The sequence below is a fragment of the Procambarus clarkii genome, chromosome 7 (genome assembly GCF_040958095.1).
Source record: "Procambarus clarkii isolate CNS0578487 chromosome 7, FALCON_Pclarkii_2.0, whole genome shotgun sequence".
Taxonomy (NCBI): Eukaryota; Metazoa; Arthropoda; class Malacostraca; order Decapoda; family Cambaridae; genus Procambarus; species Procambarus clarkii.
The window spans coordinates 7,659,485-7,680,872 of NC_091156.1; the positions used below are offsets into that span (position 1 = coordinate 7,659,485).

General features: G+C 41.5%; 2 protein-coding genes across 2 annotated transcripts in view; one reads left to right on the forward strand and one right to left on the reverse strand.

Moving 5' to 3' along the window:
- Positions 1-751: 751 nt before the first annotated feature.
- Positions 752-5,866, reverse strand: LOC138357572 (uncharacterized). The gene is made up of 3 exons (XM_069314497.1): positions 5,850-5,866; positions 3,997-4,041; positions 752-1,811 (listed from the first exon to the last, which is right to left on the reverse strand). The coding sequence occupies exons 1-3, from the start codon at positions 5,864-5,866 to the stop codon at positions 752-754; spliced, it is 1,122 nt and encodes a 373-aa protein (XP_069170598.1).
- Positions 5,867-9,835: 3,969 nt separating this feature from the next.
- Positions 9,836-21,388, forward strand: part of LOC123761325 (homeobox protein Hox-A1) — a 75,724-nt gene continuing 64,171 nt past the window's right edge. Inside the window, exon 1 of the mRNA XM_045747281.2 lies at positions 9,836-10,426. Within this exon, the coding sequence (XP_045603237.1) occupies positions 9,847-10,426 (580 nt within the window). The 5' untranslated portion in view covers positions 9,836-9,846. The remainder of the gene's footprint in view (positions 10,427-21,388) is intronic.

Sequence of the window (21,388 nt, forward strand, 5' to 3'; positions counted from 1 at the left end):
TTCGCGTCTCGTTGCATATATTCTGGGCGTCATTTGGGTAAAAGATGGCATATGAAGAATGCCAACACTATAGATTCACTGTCCGACACCACACTTGGTGTCCGAGCCAGAGTGTGCACGTTCACAGTCTGCACGTTCAGAGGTTCACGGTTCAATAAGATTCTCGTGTGCTTCATCAGTACTTCTCACAGTTGGAGCTAGCCTCACTCAACTTTCCAAGATGACACACGGAGGGTATGAGAATGTCATAGGTCAGAAACAATTGGCCCCAGTGCCAATTTGGCATGGAGGTGTTAGATGATCCACATCCTAGTCATTACTGAAACATACTACCAATTAATTAACAGTAAACATCTTGCGAAATGGTCATTCCTTCCCCCCCTCTCTCTCTCTCTCTCTCTCTCTCTTTCCATGTTCCCTACCCAATTTATCTTTGCCATCCCCTGCCTTCACCTCCCATAATAAGCATGTTTCACGTGCATCTCCTATGGCTAAGACTATGTAATGTTAACCTTGAACATGTCTCCACATATACATCATTGACGTCAGCATTAATTACCCAATTAATCATCATCATACTCCCAATTACGCTGATCGGAATCTGACGCATCATTAGGATATCCGGTGTCGTAACATCAGACTAAAAATCCCCATCATTATTAATTGTGAAGCCTTCCTGGTGAACTAGCAGTATTGATGGTATGGGTAGATGATTGTAAGCCACAGGTTAAGATGGTTGTGGAAATAATAATCACCTCAATTCCACTCGCTGATTGGCCATTGAATCTTCCAATGAGAGAATTTGTACTGAGGGAATGTTGTTTGAGGCAATGAGTTTGTGTTTTGTTTCCAGGAGGGTTGCTGCTGTAGTGTTTCCAGGAGGGTTGCTGCTGTAGTGTTTCCAGGAGGGTTGCTGCTGTAGTGTTTTCCAGGAGGGTTGCTGCTGTAGTGTTTCCCAGGAGGGTTGCTGCTGTAGTGTTTCCAGGAGGGTTGCTGCTGTAGTGTTTCCAGGAGGGTTGCTGCTGTAGTGTTTCCAGGAGGGTTGCTGCTGTAGTGTTTCCCAGAAGGGTTGCTGCTGTAATGTTTCCAGGAGGGTTGCTGCTGTAGTGTTTCCAGGAGGGTTGCTGCTGTAGTGTTTCCCAGGAGGGTTGCTGCTGTAGTGTTTCCCAGGAGGGTTGCTGCTGTAATGTTTCCAGGAGGGTTGCTGCTGTAGTGTTTCCAGGAGGGTTGCTGCTGTAGTGTTTCCAGGAGGGTTGCTGCTGTAGTGTTTCCCAGGAGGGTTGCTGCTGTAGTGTTTCCAGGAGGGTTGCTGCTGTAGTGTTTCCAGGAGGGTTGCTGCTGTAGTGTTTCCAGGAGGGTTGCTGCTGTAGTGTTTCCAGGAGGGTTGCTGCTGTAGTGTTTCCAGGAGGGTTGCTGCTGTAGTGTTTCCCAGGAGGGTTGCTGCTGTAGTGTTTCCAGGAGGGTTGCTGCTGTAGTGTTTCCAGGAGGGTTGCTGCTGTAGTGTTTCCAGGAGGGTTGCTGCTGTAGTGTTTCCCAGGAGGGTTGCTGCTGTAGTGTTTCCAGAAGGGTTGCTGCTGTAGTGTTTCCAGGAGGGTTGCTGCTGTAGTGTTTCCAGGAGGGTTGCTGCTGTAGTGTTTCCCAGGAGGGTTGCTGCTGTAGTGTTTCCCAGGAGGGTTGCTGCTGTAGTGTTTCCAGGAGGGTTGCTGCTGTAGTGTTTCCCAGGAGGGTTGCTGCTGTAGTGTTTCCAGGAGGGTTGCTGCTGTAGTGTTTCCAGGAGGGTTGCTGCTGTAGTGTTTCCAGGAGGGTTGCTGCTGTCAGTGTAGTGTTTAAAGGATTGTTGCTGCTAAGTGTTGTATTTCCAGGAGGGTTGCTGCTCAGTGTAGTGTTTCCAGGTTTGCTTCTGTCAGTGTAGTGTTTCTAAGAGGGTTGCTGGACCCTCCTGGGTCCAGTATTTCCAAAAAGGATGCAGTTCAATGTTATGTTTCAAGTGGAATGTTGTTAAGATTTGTGTTTACAGGAAAGATGGTATGATTTGTATTTAAAGAAAGATTCTGATAAATATGTTATTAGTAGAAGGGTTTATAGAACAAACAAATATTTAATGTTTTAAAAGCATTTATTTTAATCATACATTTTCGAGAATTATTTCCGTATAATGTGTTTCAAGAAGAGTTTCTTATTATTGTGTTGCTTTGAGAACACTTTCTATTTTGCATGTTTTGTTTCGAGGTCTTACGTGTATTAATAAGAATTTACTTTTCAAATAAATTTTATTATATGAACCTGTAAAAATTAATTTACTCTAATATATATAGTTAAACAAATTTGAGTATATATACCCACGAAAATAGTGACGTGAAGCAATGCTAATCAAAGAAAAAAAAAATATATATATATATATATGTATATATATATATATATATATATATATATATATATATATATATATATATATATATATATATATATATATATGTATATATATATACATATATAAAAATATATATGTATATAACTGTTGTCGGTGACACAAATCTAAATTTATGCAAACTCAGTGACACCAAATTGTGATTGAAAGAATGACTGAAGACATGAAGATTGGCATCAAACTAATAAATAATATGAGGATGAATCAAGCAACAGATAAAAAGTTCTACATATGCATTCGTTCGATCAAAATGTATGAGAGCGAGAGAGAGAGAAAATGATGACAAATATATTGGAGGGAGGGGGGGGATAAAGAGGAAGAAATGAGGTAAGAATTGAGAAAGGGCAAGAAAGGGGTAGTTGGAAAAAGAGAAGGGAGAAAGAGGAGGGAGAAAAAATGAAAGAAGTGGAAAAGGGAGAGAAAAGAGGAGAAAATGTAGAAAGAGGAGAAAATGTAGAGAGAAAGAGGCAAGGGGGATGAGAGGAATCTTCAGCTTCGTCTTTATGTTCTACAGAATGTAGATTTTCACCCCCACCCCCCCTCTTACACGACTCAAGATCAAAAGAAAACTATTTTGATCTGAACTAAACAAGTTTAAGCCATCACGTGCTTACCTATCACTGCTTAACCTATCAGTGACTACTTGAAAGATCTAGCTCTATATTCTGCACCTACTAACATCATGAATTTGATGAATTTGAATCATCATGAATTTGATTTGATTACACGCATGAATGCGTGTAATTTGACTGTCCTGACTTTCGAAATATTTATCCAATCTGATCTTAATAAAGAAGGATGGAGATGGCTGCCATGACCCCTTCTTTTAGTGTATTCACTTGTTGATCGTCCCTACGGTGTACGAGCACTTTCTTACATGACTAAACATCCTGTGTGATGGGTACTTTTAAGCATCACGTAGCTAGCTTTTTGACACACTATACTCCCCTTCATATAGTCTAGGGTAGCTGCACAAATGCAGATGTACCTAATATATTAAAAAATTTGCTTCGACTCGTTTGCGGTTCCAGTTTACACCTGTGTCCTCTTGTCCTTCTTTCTCTCAATTTCAAGAGGCTGTCCTAGTCCACTTAGTCTCTTCCCCTCGGTATTTTTAACGCTGTGATCATTGCACCAGCTTCTTCTTTCCTCTAAGGTTGTGAGATTTTATTCCTTTACCCTGTCCTCCTAGTTTAGTCTTTTTAGTTCTTACACTAATCTTTTTTTTACCCTGTACTTTTTAAATTAGGTATTTTGTGGTGAGAGACCGCAGAAACACGGACTGAAAGGAGGCAGCTCCCAGAAACAGTAAAGAAAATAATATCTGAGAATGTAACACCTAACCTGTCACCTGAGGAACTCATTAGTAAAATTATGTTTCCAGCAAATAATAATCAAATAGGCTACTTCTCAAGAACTTCAAATTATATATTATATATATATATATATATATATATATATATATATATATATATATATATATATATATATATATATATATGTATATATATATATATATATATATATATATATATATATATATATATATATATATATATATAACCTACGTAAGACGAAGTTTGGATAATGCAGCACCGACTTTGAATCCACACCTGAAAAAAATATAAATAGCAGATGCACAAAAATATGCAACTAGACTTGTCCAAGAGCTGCGGAGAGATCTTCACAGTGAGAGGCTGGACGATCTCAAACTCGCTACCTTGATGAACGTTAGGAAAACCGCGAACAAATCATTAAGTGGAATTTCCCAGCGTATACAAAGAGACAATGCTGCAAAACGAGAAATGACAGAACCAGAGTGCAGGGTGGAAGTTGACCAGACAACACACACTAGAAGGTGAAGGGACGACGACGTTTCGGTCCGTCCTGGAACGTCGTCGTCCCTTCACCTGCTAGTGTGTGGTCTGGTCAACTTACTTTAGCCACGTTATTGTGACTCCTCGCCTGCAGGGTGGAGGCTGGAGACACCACAACCAGCATTGTCACATCTTTGTGATAGGAAAGATGTGATAGCTATCTTTGCTATCTTGGGGGGTAGTGATAGCTACCCCCCCACCCCCAACACCACAATTCACAACACAGTCATCACCACCAAACACAATCCGAAAAAGCCACTATCACACCCTTAAATACCACCACCACCACCACCATCACTACCTCGACAACCCCCCACCCCCACCACAACCACTACCATCACTACCACCACCACACCCTCCACCCCACCACCAACATCACCGCCTTGTTTGCTTGCTTGATCGATATCTCACTTGCTTACTGGCTTGATTTCTTTACATTCTTATTTCTTTACTTGTTCTTGGGTTACCAGGGGGACACCGCCTGCAAGTAAATACACCGGTGCCTTACTAATACACATGCAAATAGACTTTTGTGTCCGATTACATAAAAGTTTTGGACTATTGGGGATAAAAGTGCGCCAATGATATGAGAAAGAAAACCTACATTGACAGCCTACCCTAAGGAACCCTCGGAGCGAGTCACTCAGCAAATTCTCCTCCCTGGAGATCTTGCAAGGAATTTGTGCGTCTTGCGCGATAAACTAGCGAGTCTTGCGCGATAAATTAGAGAGTCTTGTCCGATAAACTAGAGTCTCGCGCGATAAATTAGCGAGTCTTGTCTTATTTTTCATGGTAAACATGTTCAAGTGTGCCCTCGTATCTCCGTATATTGAAGATAACATTATTTTTATCAATGGTGATAACCATAAGAACAATACTGGATACACAACAGAATGCAAGACAACACATTTGTGTAAAAACATACTGGTATGTATTCATGTATTAATTAAAACAATGTGTACCTAAATAAAATAATTATTTCTTATGTTTCTTTTTACTGTCGATGGTAATTGAAAAAACAATTCTCCAAAATTCATTTTTATTTCTAGCCTGACGCGACGCTTGAACGCGTTTCGTAATTACTTATTATATTTTCAAAGACTTTAGTTTACACACACACAACTGTAACCTGATAACACTTAACAGAGTTTTACTTAATGCTAACATTAAACAGCTTGTCTTATATACTCGCATTTGGGTGAGGTGATATGTTGCAACAGTTTTGGATGAAGTGAACAAATATAATATATATATATATATATATATATATATATATATATATATATATATATATATATATATATATATATATATATATATATATATATTATATATATATATATATAATATATATATATTATATATATATATAAGAATGTATGTTTGTGTCTGAGGTTCGAGGTCAGAAACGTGGGGCTAGCTTCAACTACCTTTGTAGGGTGACCTACATGAAACATGTGGGGCTGACCCCACATGCCCCCCTGTTCATAAAATTGTAAAGATACTAATTTTCAATCTCTCTAAATACGTGACTCCATGCTCACTTAGTTTCATCTTCCATGTTATTTTCAACATGATTAAATAATATAATTTATATAGTTTATTAGTGAAGACTTCGACAAGTATAGATGATTACAGTGAAGGGAAAGTGAAGAGAAGAGAAGTTGGTGAACGATAGGGAAAGTGGTGAAGGAAAGGGAAGGTGGTGAAGGAAAGGGAAGGTGGTGAAGGAAAGGGAAGGTGGTGAAGAGTAAGGCAGGTTGTGAAGAGCTAAGTGTGTGATGACGATGGTTGCAGATGGGATGTTAAGAGGTGTCCCCATAAAGGTGGGTACAGTGATGGAGACAGTAAAGATGTATCCTCCAAGGTAACCTCAAGGTATCTCCCCAGCAACGCCGGATACTCCTTGTTCTCAATTCTCAATTTCTACCTATCCCATTCCTCTAATCCCTAAATACACTTTACCAACTTCCAAAATACACCATCTCTCCTCACCTTTTCTTAACCTTCTTTAAGAATATATATATTCTTGCTCTACTAGCACACCCTCTCCATCCTTCCTCACCCTCTTCTCCCTCATCTTTCCTTTATTATTTCTTTCCCTCCCACTCCTTGTCTCCCACCCTCCCTTCCACCAATCTCCAATCTTGTCCTTCTCCTATGTCCCTCACCCTCGCTCCAACCTCCAATCTTTCCCGCCTCCAATCTCCCACCTCTCTGGCCCCCTTCCTCCCACCTCCTATCTCTCCCAGAGCCTCCCTCCCCCCTCCCAGCAGCTCCGTGTGGGCTACAATTACCCCGGTGTTTACAAGTGCAAAAGGCTCCTTCTATGAGTTGGATTGTGTGTCTGTGGACGGGGTTTGCTCTGCGTCTTAGATTGTGTTAGTGAGTATATGCACTGGCTTCCCTCGGTGTAATAGATCAATAATGCCAGTTTAAAATAGGATACAGTTCTTTTACTGGCTCGCTTCATATTTATTTTGTCAAGGTTTCTGAGCATATAAGGGGTTTCGTTACTTTATTTCTGTTTTATCATGAATTTATGCTGCTTTATATATTTCTTGTTTTCGTTTATTTTATTCTACTTCATTCGGTTTACAGTTATTTTACAGGATTTATAGGGGTATTGTAGTACAGTGCTCTACGTTCACCACTCACAATCAAGGATTTCGAGTTCGATCCCTCCCTGGTGTGACTGGTTGTGCACGTTTCTTTTCCCCCTAATGTCTCTGTTCACCTTGCAGTACATAGATACCCAGGAGTTAGGCAAGAGTTAGATATCCAGGAGTTGTGGGTGTGCCTCCTGGGCAAGGTCAGCAGTTGCTAGTCCTAGGCAAACCTCTCTTAAAAAGAGTATTAAAAGTATCAACATATGACAGAACACGAAACAATGGGTATAAATTGAATAAGTTTAGATTTAGGAAAGACCTGGGGTAAATACTGGTGCAGTAACAGGGTTGTTGATTTGTGGAACCAATTACCGCGTAACATAATAAAAGTAGGACCTCTTGATTGTTTCATGCGTAGGTTAGACATGTATGAATAGGATTGGGGTGGTTATAAATATGGGCTGCCTCGTATGGGCCAATAGGCCTTCTACAGTTATCTTTATTATTATGTTCTCATGTTCTCTATGCAATCCTAAGTGCACATTTTCAGTTCAGAGTTTTATAATAATACGCAAGACAGATGAATTCTACAAGGGGCAAGAAACAAATGTAGCATTCATCTGGGTTTGTTCATGTACAAGTCTGAAAATACACTACCAATGTATACAAAGAGGTTTCAAATAATTGTCTTTATCAAATATTTGTACCGGTATATTCAGGACATGATGTCATTCTTCTCATGTCAAATTGATAATTAAATTTGGTAAATTTGTTTTCAAGGGCAAAAAATTCAGTTTTGAAAAATAATGATTCTTTTGAACTGGAAATATTTATGTACAAATGTTTAATTATTTTGCGTTTCAATCCTTTAATTTATATAAAAAAAAAATCAGGACAATATTATTTTTATTACTGATATCTTAACGTTCATTTTTCCCCGAGGTAAATTCTTTTGCAAAAATTTAACCATGTATGAAGATGTCAACTTTAAAGAATGTTGCAGCGAGAGTGTGAGCTTGTATTTACCTCTCAGTGTTCACGGGGTGATGAGGTCTTCATGCCCCGCCACTACCCTTGTTGTACCTATTGCCTTACAATTTAAAGAGTCTGAAGCCCGACGTCTTTGTCAAATCTACCTTTAAAGCTGTGAGTGGAGGTGGTTTCCACAACTTCTTCTTATATAGCAACAAATGTAATGGACTGTAAGGAAATACTCATACCCACCCGTACTGAGTACGAGTATTTCGTTATATTTCTTCGACTCTTTTGCGCTTCCACTTATGTCCTCTTGTGCTACTTTCAATCTGAAGAAAATGTCCTTGCCCACCTTGTCTATTTCGCTCAGTATCTTGTATGTTGTGGTTATATCCCCACCCTCTGTTTCTTCTGTCCTTTTGAGATATGAGATTTTGTTCCATTAGTGTTATGCTTCACAAGGTGCATATTCCAGTATTGGTTTAACAAAGGCTATGTAGATTGCGTTGAAGGAGTCCTGATTTGGTATTCTAAACGATGTTCTTATGTTTGCTAGAGTTCCATATGCTGCCGACGTTAGCCTGTTTATGTGTGCCTTCAGTTGTGAGCGTTCCAGTTATACTCACTCCCAACTCTTTCTTTGATTTTGTCACATCTTGTTCATTAGTTCATCCATTTTTTTTTACCTATTCAACAGAGATTACAGTATCATCCATTGTTTCTTCCGGTCTTTCATCCAGCAACCATGGTCTCATTGTAAAAACCATGGTTTTTACATAGTTTTTACATATTACAAACGTTTTTTACGTTTTTACATATTACAAACCATAGTTTTTACATTAAACCATAGAATTTACCTACTTAAAATTATCTGTTAGATTAAGGACCTGCCCGAAACACAGCGCGTACTAGTGGCTTTACAAGAGTGCAATTACTGGACTATGCTATGTATTCTCACAAACCCAATGTACCTTCTTGTATATAAATAAATAAGTAAATAAATAAATAGTTTTATTGTAAAGAGCTCCTGAAATTTGTTGTCGAGAGCCTCACATACTTCCTTATCGTTTTCTGTAAGAATTGCCCCTTGGCTCCTCAATCTGAGTACCTGGTCTCTTATTTTTGTTTTTTTTTGTTGTTTTTTTCTTATATGGCTATCGAACAGCTTTGGTTGGTCCTTAGCTTTTGCAGCAATATCTTTTTCAAAACTGCTGTCAGCTTCTCTCCTGACTACGGTACTTTTTTCGTGGTTCTCTTTAGGGCCTCTCTACTCTCCTCTGTTCCTTGTTTCCGTATTTTTGCCAGGCATTTGTTGTCCTTTCTTGCCTATTGAACCAGGGAGTCTGCCCAATTTTTTTCCTCTGCCTTCTTGAGAGGTATGAAGTATTCCTTTGAATCGGCACATTTCCGAGCAATGAATTCAACTTGCTGTCTTCCCTATTTATCTCTCCCTTTGGATTTCACGCAGGAAGTCCCTCATCTTGCTGAGGTCAATACGTCTATAGTCTCTCATCTTCTTCAATAGGGTTTTTTTTCTGTCTACCCAAATCATTTGAGCCCCTCTATGTACTCAAGCACGAAAATGCCGTGCTACCTTCTAGAAGCATCTTATACCCTACTTTACTGTATATGAGTCCGCGTGTATATGTGTTCGTTCGTGTGCTTGTATCAGTATCCGTGTGTATATCTCGCCGTGTGCATGTCCCCACGTGTCTGCGCAATACAGCATTCGTCTACCAATCTCCAACACTGACTACAGCAAGAGTGTTTACTCAGCTTGTGTAACAGGTCTGGGTGTTGCGAGTTGGTATAGCGCGTGTGTTGTGTATGTTGTGTGTGTGTGTGCGAGTACCTGCGGGGTGGGCGGGGCGTGGGGTGGGCGGGGCGAGGCGTGGGAGAGGGGGGCGCGGGGCGGGCCTGGCCAGGCGCGGGTCAGTGTGACGCTAGCGGCGGCCACATGAACACCAACATGGTGTACGGTGTGTGCAACGCCGAGTCCGGCTACCACAGCCAGGCCTACTCCTCGGAGCTCCAGCATTACTACGCCCAGTGCCAGTCCCACGAGGCAGTCCAAGGCCAGACCTACATCCCGCCCGCCCTCACGCCCACCGATCACCACCGGCCTCAGCACACCAGCCTACAGGACGCCCACGTGCCCTCCTCCTACACCAACCTGGACGAGTATAGCAGCGTGTGCTACCCTGGGCACGCTGCAGGGGGCATGGCGGCTGCCCAGCACCACGTCTCCCAGGGCTACGACTACACCAGCGCCGTCCAGGCCGTGGCGGGTGGCGTGGGCGGCCAGTCGGGCGTCATGTCGCCGGCGGGGGCGGGGGGATACCCAGGTTACCTGGACCCCGCCGCCCAGTACCGACACATGAGCATGGGCCTCTACGCCCACCACGAGGGTGTGAGGGAGGCGTGCGGTGTGGGCGGAATGATGGGCGGCTCGCCCCACGCCCTCCCTCACCACCAGCCGCAGCAGTCCGTACCCACCTACAAGTGGATGCAGGTCAAGAGAAACGTGCCTAAACCAGGTAAGACAACCTCCTCCGTACCACGTTCGCCGTCCGTGTCACGCCCGCCATTCGTGTCACGTCCGCCGTCCGTGTCACTCCCGCCCTCCGTACCACGTCCGCCCTCCGTGCCTCGCCCGTCAAACGTTTGCATTCTGACTTGGGACATGTACGGGCGTCCGCCGCACGGACACTTCCAGCGACACGCACTACAATATGCTGGAGTCCACCACGAACATGTGAACAGAAGTTACTAAGATATTTGGGGGGTGACGGTAATGCAGTTGTGTGCTGGTGTGTATGAGAGGGGGCAGTGCACCCTGCTGGTGTGTGTATGAGAGAGGGCGGTGCACCCTACTGGTGTATGAGAGGGGGGGGGCGGTACACCCTGCTGGTGTGTGTATGAGAGGGGGCGGTGCACCCTGCTGGTGTATGAGAGGGGGGGGCGGTACACCCTGCTGGTGTGTGTATGAGAGGGGGGGGCGGGGCACCTTGCAGGTGTGTGTATGAGAGGGGGCGGTACACCTTGCAGGTGTGTGTGTATGAGAGGGGGATGGTACACCCTGCAGGTATGTGTGTATGAGAGGGGGCGGTACACCTTGCAGATGTGTGTGTGTGTGTGTATGAGAGGGGGATGGTACACCCTGCAGGTGTGTATGGGAGGTGAATATAATAAACATTATTTGTAATTGGTCTCCCTACGCTTGCAACTGCCCTTTCCCAGGATATAACCCACATCAGTTACCTAACTACCGAGTAACTACTGCTAGGTGAAAAGGAGCATCAGGTGCAAAGAAACGTGGCCTCCAACGTCTCCATCCTGCGCGAAATCTAACCGAAACTCCAGGGAAGAGCGCAGTAAATACACAAATCTAGCAGTCAAAGAAGGACCGACCAAAATTAACTAATTTTATATCCTGCTTAACAAATACTAGGCCTAGTTAGGCAGCTCTGTTACTAGGCCTAGAATGAAAGCACCGTTTAGTCTAATAGCCAAAGTGAATATAGCTTTAGACATAAGTCTATGTTAAATAAAATGAGCGTTATTATATTAATATTGAATATATTTAAAGCCTAATATATATAGCTTTATATATGTGTATAATTATATATATATAATATATATATATATTCGGAAATGATCGAATAGTCAAGTACACGAAACCTATATTTACATGTTGTTATATCTGTTAAAATCAGTCTGATCTACATTTGTGATCTACATGCTGAGTGCGTAGTGTAGTAGGCAACATTTCCAGAGCGATATCTCTGAGCAATTTTGCGAAGAGTACGAAGGGAGCATCCGCAGACATAAGGAGCAATACTGATAACGTTCAATTGAACACAACATCTGCGTCGTATCTCTGCTATATCTAGATGATCAAGCCGGATCACAACCATATACTCAGAGGATATCGTGGTTGGAAATGGCTTCTTCTTGATAACTAAACCAAATGAGAATTCATCGTCTTCTTGGCTATACTGGAAGAGGAAAGTTTTAAGAAATATTCTTTCATGCGGGACAATTTCGCCAAAAAAAATAGATTTCACCAAATCCACACAAATTTAGCGGACCGAGAGAAGCATTTCTCAGGAGACGGAAACAAGATTTTTCCCAATATGATTCCTGCATAAGAGTTAAGGTCAACTATATCTGAACGATATCCTTAACAAGAGACTGGAGCAGAATATCATGCTCTTAATCAATATATGTTCTCGTCTCAGAACATGGTGTTTTATCTTGAGAACTAAACAAGCTCTTTCCTGATATTTGATCGTGAAACTCAGAACCTGTGCAAAACAGAAATGGAAGCTTTGTATGTAAAAGTCTACAAGATACTTCTAAGTACAAATAAATCTCGAGTCATAAACTCTACAAAATTTTATATTTTTGTGGTATAGTCATCAAACGTTTCGGCTGAAAATTCAATAAATGTAATGTCTAGGGATATAATTAGATTTAGAAGTTTTAAAGTGTTGGCACATTATTACAGTTGTGGCTGTAGTCAGCAGGTGTAAGCTGTAAGCGTCTTGACAGCTGTACAGCTGTACGGGTGTACAACTGTACAAAACTTATTGTTTATAAATAGAACATAATATACAACATGAAATTAGATTTATAAAAATTAAATCTGAAAGATAAAAAACAAGCTAATTATACCACACAGTTGGAGAAATTCAGGGACTAGCCCTGAAGCAAAATTACACCGACCCCATAGTTCATGAAACACAGAGCTGATTGCAATAGAATTTAAAATGCTAGTCTATAAGCCAACTTTTTATGCCAGTAATTCCTTGGTCGTTTTAAATTTTCATCTGGGAGGGTGGAGGGGGGGAAGAGGGTAGTATCCCCCCTCTCCATGCTCACTAGTATTATTCTCTGTATACCTGCTACGTTAATACACCACTCATTCCTAAGTTGTATTTCCTAGCAATGAAGTTGATGTTTCTGACGAAATCTGAGCAGCAAGTGATAAGTGAACGCCAGGAAAAATAATAGCGTATTGTTTTTGCTAGTTGGATAATTTCCTACTGACAAAAAACATCATTTACATGAGAATTATTTCTTCGAGTGTAGGTGAGGACATCAGGCCAAGCAGGAGATTGTAATAAGTGCCAAAATACACTCCATAGAACATTCAAGTGTTCGAGTGTTCAGGAACACTCTTGAACATTTCCTCTGTTCACAATTCAACCCAAGGAAGTCTGGATTTCGCAGATCACATAGTTCACGTCCATAAAGCCGAGACGTTGATTGTCAAAAAATATTTTCTTTCGATCAGGTATCAAGATGAGCAAATTCACTTACAATGATATTTGTTCTGATTCAGGTCTCTGACAGCATCAGAAATATTGACAAGTAGGTCCTCTGAGGATATAATGAGCTCCTGGTGCTTTTTTGAATGTTTTACTGGATGTTTTTCTTGGTAAATTTAATATAAAATCTAGATAAAACAAGTTCAGTGAATTAAAAAACAACACGATATTTACATGGAATCATCCGAAACCTTATACAATCAGCAATATCTCAACCATATCATATTACGATAAGAATGCCAGTTTAATATATTTTTGTTTTATCTCTTGTTTGATCTATTTTAAGGATATGATTGTCAGTGGATATTGGTGCAGTTGTTCTAGACAGTGAACCATTGCCCGACGTGAAGTTTGTCTTCTATATTTCAATAAAATTGTCTAATAACATATTAGCTTTGTTACCGTAAACGCGTATGACAGTTAAGTATCTACAAGCAACATATACACAAGTTGGAAAAAATGTAGATTATTCCAAATCAATATTTCTGACAAGGATCCATCTAAACAAAATATAATTGTATTGTGACGAGGTACATTAATTTATTGTGACGAGGAACTGATGCTGTGATGTTGGCCAGACCACACAGTAGAAGGTGAAGGGACGACGACGTTTCGGTCCGTCCTGGACCATTCTCAAGTCGACTGAGAATGGTCCAGGACGTCAAAAAATCAAAAAGCAGCATCAAAAAATATGATGCTGTGATTTCTAAAAAGTTGCCAGGGACACACCAATTAAACCCGTGTGGATGCCCTGTTGAGCTCCTAGCACCTCTGAACTCTTTAGAGACAATGTAGCTTCCCTCCAGCTGCATCTCAAAAAGTCTTTAATGATTATTTCTATGTAATAGAAGATATTTTAGTTGTTTTTCAGCCCTATCTTCAATTGGAAATTTGAAAACATTTGAGAAATATCTTCACGGTAAAGTTAGATTAACCACAAAAAATCTGCAGGTGCTCTTTCCGGGAAGCAAAAATGTAAGATGTTTCCTTGCGATAATCTCTGCGTAGCTATGACAATTCTACCGTCTCTTGCCACTATTATTATAATGTTCACAAGAGTATCAAAGATTTAACCATCTCTTGCTGCTGTTTAGGCCAAATATGAATATGTCGCGATCTCCTAGCATTAGTAACAAATATGTCGCGATCTCTTAGCATTAGTGACAAATATGTCGCGATCTCTTGGCATTAGTGACAAATATGTCGCGATCTCTTGGCATTAGTAACAAATATATCGCGATCTCTTAGCATTAGTAACAAATATGTCGCAATCTCCTAGCATTAGTAACAAATATGTCGTACATGAGAGCATTAGTGACGCGTGTAGCTATTTCCCGACCTTCTACCTATGAACACTGCCTATACTTCGCTCGCTCGCCGCTGCCTGCTCCGACGGAGAGTTAAAACTAGCTTATCCCTCACCGTCATCTTCGCTCAGCTACAGGGGTAACCTCACTTATTTCTAAGCACTAACTCCTCGAAGAAGTTTAATAAAGTGTAGCATCTCTTGACGCTCCATGGAATGAGCAATGGAGATAGAGGAATTTATCTCCCATCATTATTTCCATCTTATAACACCGATAAACCCGGATATTTGCCAGCGTTGTTTTTTTGGGGGGAGAGGAAGAGGGACATCCGGCTGTGGATATCAAGCAGCGGCGAGATGTTTGTGTTATCGGCGACCGGTATCGACGTTCAGTCAGACAGCAGAGGCGAGCCCGTGACACTACACCAGCCCGACGAGGAACTTCGAGCATTCTTGCTTCACTGTTTTCGTCCTTATTATATCGCTGATTTGGCTATAGGATCCGTTGACTTACCTAGCCCGCATAATTCGTGGCGTCGGCGGTATTTACCTTGTAATAAATTAGAATTTATCGCGCAATTTGTTTTAGATTTACGCTGAAGATGACGTGCGAAATGCAAACGCCGTATTTGGGGAAAAGATTTGATTTGCATCGTTTCGCGACAAGAGTTTAGGTAAGTGATCGTGACAAAACTTTCATATCGAAACGCTGTAAATTACGTTTTTCCTCCCTACTAAGGCGTAGAGCGTAACACCAGGATTTTACATGTATAATTTGTGGGGGACTCCGGATGTTAAGTTGTCTCGTATCACCGCTAAAGTTTTCATCTTTAGATTTGCTGACTTTCGGATGAATTGTATGTTATCCGTATGAGGGTTTATCACCGATTACGCAATTATAGAAAATAAAATTAGATTTACCATTTTGAGATTTACCTACTGTTTAGCTTAAATGTCAGAGTATTTACTGCAGTCTTTATTTTCTCTGAACGTTGTTGTTTTAGATTCAGCTACTTGGAACAAAAGGGTCCAAGTAGCACGGGATATGGGTGAGCCCGTAGTGGACTTACCTGGCACAGGAGCGGAGCTGTAACTGTAACTCTGAACGAATAATTGCCTTAATATACTCCCCGGCCCTTTCACCCGTCCGATGGCGGCCGTGTTGCTGGTAAGTGCCGTCTTACGAATGGTTTATACAGTATGTTGAGCCGACTCCGTCGTCACCATAAATTCACGTCACAAATTTGCTGTAAATATTTAAGACAAATTATCCAACCTCTGAAATTAATAAAAGTGAAGACGTTTCGACCTGGAACTTTATCATGTCGTTAGATTCTGTTATTGTTCCTTAATATCGCTTGCAATAATCAAATATTCTTGGTATATTATACTGAATAAATTGCATTATAATTCGGTGGTCTCACTGGGAAATTTATACTTCGCATGCAAATATTCTGAATATTTTGTTCTTATAATCTTAATTTTCATTAATTTTCTACATAAAAAAGACGAACAAGTTCAAACTGGAGAATATATATTAGTATTTCCTGCGCCGTCAAGACGAGGAAACGGGACATTGCGACGCAGAACAAATATAATTTTAAAAGAAATTAACGTACATGCGCGCGCGCGCGTGTTGTTTCACAAGGCTGCATGGTATGATAAGAGTACTTCGCAAGTACCTAGAAGACTGAGAGCCGGGACAAAGAGCTGGAGCTCAACCCACAGAAACGTGTTTAGCCGAGTACACACACACATACACAAGAGCTCACCCACCTAACCTATAGAGTCCGATGCATAGAAAAAGTTATTCGTGAACCGTTCATTTTTTGAGTAGGCTGCATTGGTAACATTAGTTGCCGTAACGTAAACAACACGACCTATTAGTTGTGAGGATGGGTTGAAAGTCAAAACCATTTACTGAACCTTTGCTTTACACAACCCGAGGAAATTTTAATATTGTAAAAAGTGTAATTATTCTAGCTGTTAAAACACGGATATAATTATTAGCATAATATTCGTCCTGTCGTCGGTGTCAGTCATTAACTCCGGCTCGCGTATAATTACCACATCCAAGATAATCGCTGATATATGCCTTGACTTGTAAGTTACCGTGGAGGTGCGTGCGCGCATGTGTATGTTTTACTTATGTGCAGCGAGGTCTAACTCTTGGGCCCTGCCTCAGAGAAACTATACCTGTGGTATACAAACCTCCCCCTAAGTTCTAGTTTTCTGTCGTGTCTGCTCTCAAGGCTGTGAATGAAGGTCGTGGAAACCTATCATTTATTTCACTCGCTCCGCACACCAGCATTTCCCGATATGTTTCTTACTCATTTGTTTCCACTTCCACCTGTGCCTCTTTGGTCTATTTTCGCTCCTCAAAACAATAATATCCTCATCATGCCTCCACTGACCTTTCTCTCTTCAAGTATCGCTATAATGAGTCTCCTTAACCTGTCATCATGGCTCGGCTCTAAATCTTTGTCACCAAGCTTTAAGTAAATCTCTGGATATTCTATGTGTTTCTTGTGCTTCGCAAAGTGGGGACTCCATGCTAGTGATACATGCACTAACACGTAATCAGAACATTATACACAACCTGTATTGATTTTCTGTGTATGTTGACCAGACCACACACACTAGAAGGGGAAAGGACGACGAAGTTTCGGTCCGTCCTGGACCATTCTCAAGTCGAGAATGACTTGAGAATGGTCCAGGACGGACCGAAACGTCGTCGTCCCTTCACCTTCTAGTGTGTGGTCTGGTCAACTTACTTCAACCACGTTATTGTGACTCATCGCCTGCATTTTCTGTGTACCTTTGTAAATGCAGACCGCTTGCTTGACAGTATTGCATGTGCTGCTGATATTATGTTTATGTGTGCCTCCGGTGCTATTGCCACGCTTAAGAACCCAATCTTTTGTGATTCTTGCAATTGCTTCTGCGTATCGGGTCTTTAATAATGCGTCGCTAGTCAATCCTATACTACTGTCACCGGTCAACCAATATAAGTGACGTGCAATCCTATAATATTGTCACCTGTCCACCAATATATGGCAACTTCCCTATCACGTGTGTGTGTGATCATCCACGAGAATATTGGCCTCTACATAAAAGTTACAATTTCGAAAACGTCAGATGTGTTTGGACACTGAGCGCTAACATGTCGAATAAAATATTCGTAAGAGAAGTACGGGAAAGAACATCACCACACAAGATCAGGAAACAACATCTAGGAATAATCTTATCGGCTTTATCCCGTCTTAGTAAAGCTCGGTCAGATTGAAACGTCTCACACTGTAACTACGTGCCCCTAACACGGCGATGCTCGTCACGTTGTCGGCAAGTCCTCGTCCCCATAACTGATCGTAAATTAAGAGATAAAAAGAGATAAACGCCGTGTAACTGTAATCCAGGAAGCTATTAGCAGGCCATATTTAAAATTATGAAGGTGACCTGCCGACCGACGTTGCTGCGAGCGCTGGCCGGATAGGAGAGGACCCAGACGGCGAGTGTGTGGCCGCCCTGGGACCACCACCACTGTCTCCTGGCAGCCATCCCGGTGAAGACAAATGTAGCCAGCATTAGTGCGATGCAAACAAGCACACGGTAATACTGTGATAAATGCCACTGGCGAAGAGTGTGGCGATATAACAAGGTTAATAGGAACGTTTGGCACAAATGCTATGCATTTTTTTATAGAAAAATTAACTTAAAATGCCCTGTAACGCCGGCATTTAAATGATTATATATATATATAATTATTTAAATTCAGAGAAGCTATGAAGGATCAAAGGGTTCTAGCACTTTGTACCGCAACGATTGATAATATAAATGGATGATTTATAATCCCACTATATAAGGATGTGGCGCGAAGTGGCGGCCAACAGTCCCCCATAGACCTGACAACCAGCAAGAATAATAATTTACAACATCCGACACAGCGACATTGATAGCCTTACGACACCTGACCCAAGCGGACGCCAGCCGACGGCTCAATACCACGACTCAGACGGCAACTGAAGGATGACAGCGCTACTTTACGATGCTAATATCACCGCCAGTCGATTATTTCCTGCTCTCAGGCACAGAAAGGCGTCACGGAATGACGATTGACTAGCACTTGGGATAGCGTCGCCGGACCAAGGAAGGGTTGACAGCGATACAACCTCAACCAAATATGAGCGATTGACAAGCCCGCGATGAAAGGGCGACGATAGCGCATCAGATGATCGTAACGAGGGATTTATTGCGCGTGAAGTAAAGGGTGATTTAACACTTTTTTCCGATGATTTTAACCCTTTGTCGGGCTGTGTATTACCACTCATGATACTAAACACGATAACACACTGGTCTGTTTGACATTTTTTTATGGAAGGATTGATTTTTTTCTGCTTCAAATTACGGGTCACAGTCTGAGTTTAAAGGCGGAGAGTTGTTTTGTGGGCGTTTGTGTGGTGTCTTTTTGCATAGGCGAAGGGAAATGTAAGTAATTATTCCATAGAGAGCGCTGAGCCAATATGGCTACATAGTACTGTGATTAGAGAGAACACCATGTAACAATTTTACTGCAGATATATACTAGCGAGTCAATAACCCAAGAACTCACAATGCTGGTAAACTCTCAGGAATGTCTTAAATTAAAAAAAAGCGGGGATTATAATAATTTGTTGTCATACTGAATAGCATGAGGAGTTTGTTCATACTAGCGCACACGCACACCCACACACAACACGCACAAGGGTACACAAGGGGACACAGGTGGAAGCTGAGTACCCAAATGAGCCATAGAGACATTAGAAAGAACTTTTTCAGTGTCATAGTTAATAAATGAAATGCATTAGGAAGTGATGTGGTGGAGGCAGACTCCATACACAGTTTCAAATGTAGAGTTAATAGAGCTCGAGAAGCTCGGGAATCTGTACACCAGTAGTTGACGGTTGAGAGGCGGGACTAAAGAGCCAAAGCTCAACCCCGGCAAGAACAACTAGATGAATACAACTAGTTGAGTGCACTCACACACACACACACATTAGCCCACGCGATGAGACTTTTCTCGAGTAAATTATCAGAAAGGACGACAGACTCTAGGGAGCAGCACAGCCGTCCCCAGACACTACACACCCTTCACCATAATAGACACATCACACACCCTTCACCATAATAGACACATCACACACCCTTCACCATAATAGATACACCACACAGCCTTCACCATAACCCAGACACACACACACCCTTCACCATATTAGACACATCACACACCCTTCACCATATTAGACACATCACACACCCTTCACCATAATAGATACACCACACACCCTTCACCATAATAGACACATCACACACCCTTCACCATAACCCAGTCACCACACCACACAACATAATCGACATAAATTTTCACAAATTGTTGAATATAAATAAATTATTCTTTATTTTAAGATACTTGTGTGCTATTTTTTTTTAAATTTTACTTCATTATCATTCTAAATAAGTGAAGTGCATAGATAATTCAAGTGGAAGTCACTGTAGCTGACAGTATCACTGCTCGTGGTGTTCGGGCGACACCTGCATACGAATACTGCCAAACTTATTGCAAAAAACAGTGTCCTTAATTATGCAACACCGTCTTCAAGACGGAGAGAATAATGCGCACATGTGACTGTGAACCAGACCACGAATGCGCGTTGTTGTTGTTGCCAAGTGGTGTGTGTGTGTGTGTGTGTGTGTGTGTGTGTGTGTGTGTGTGTGTATGTGTGTGTGTGTGTGTGTGTGTGTGTGTGCAGTCCGTCCTCCTAAGGTTTCCAAACGTCAAGAAAACGGTCACATTAAAGTGTCCTCTCCTAACCTACCAAAGAACCCAAAACAGGAAACGGGACAGTTCGTGACGTCGTTCTGTCCCGGAACGTCACTTTCACATTAGTGGGACAGTACGACGTCACGTTCCGTCACGTACCCTTTAATGTTAACGGGACAGTACGTCACTTTCGCCAGCCGCTTCCATTTTCTAGTACGCCAATTTTTTTCCCCTTGTGTAACGCATACTATCGAAAAGTGACGTTCTTTGTAAGAGGACAGGTTGGTGTGTGTGTGTGTGTGTTTATTTAAAAATTTTCCCTGGAATCTGAACAAAGCATTAAGAATCTTATCGCACGTCAAAGCCAAATTATATTTTCTGCCTTATTTTGTATCACGAAGTTCGTATCGTCACTAACTTTATTTATTTAAGTTTTATATGTATTACCACCAATTTGACTCGTGAAAGAAATATTATAACTTCCTGCAAAACTATAATTTTCTTAAAAAACTAAATTTTGATCAATTTCACCCATTACATCCTGTACATTATTCACCCTGTACACATGTTACACTTTTTGCAGTTATCTAGGTCATATAATGAAGGTATATCTTCATCCTCAAAACAAAACAACAATTCCCCGTTGTTCCCCAGAGAGAAGTTTAGTTGAGAACAGATGCACACGACCTGCTGTCCTGCCTCTTGCAGGCTCTCCAGATTTCACCTCAGCCTCAGGACGCAGTCGCACACCAAGAAACATGCGCAGACGAGGAGTCACAATAACGTAGCTGAAAATGTTGACCAGACCACACACTAGAAAGTGAAGGGACGACGACGTTTCGGTCCGTCCTGGAACATTCTCAAGTCGATTGTTATACTTGGAGTACTGGCTACTCAACCCAGTGACACTCTTTAAACGAACACTTGGACTTTAACGGGGCTTTAAAGGTAGCCAACGGATCAAGGGAAGGCTTTATGTACCCCGACTGGTTTTTCGATAAATCACTGTGTTCTCGTTTATTGAGTATTATGTCGGCTATGGCACTGTTGCTCTCGACTGGCC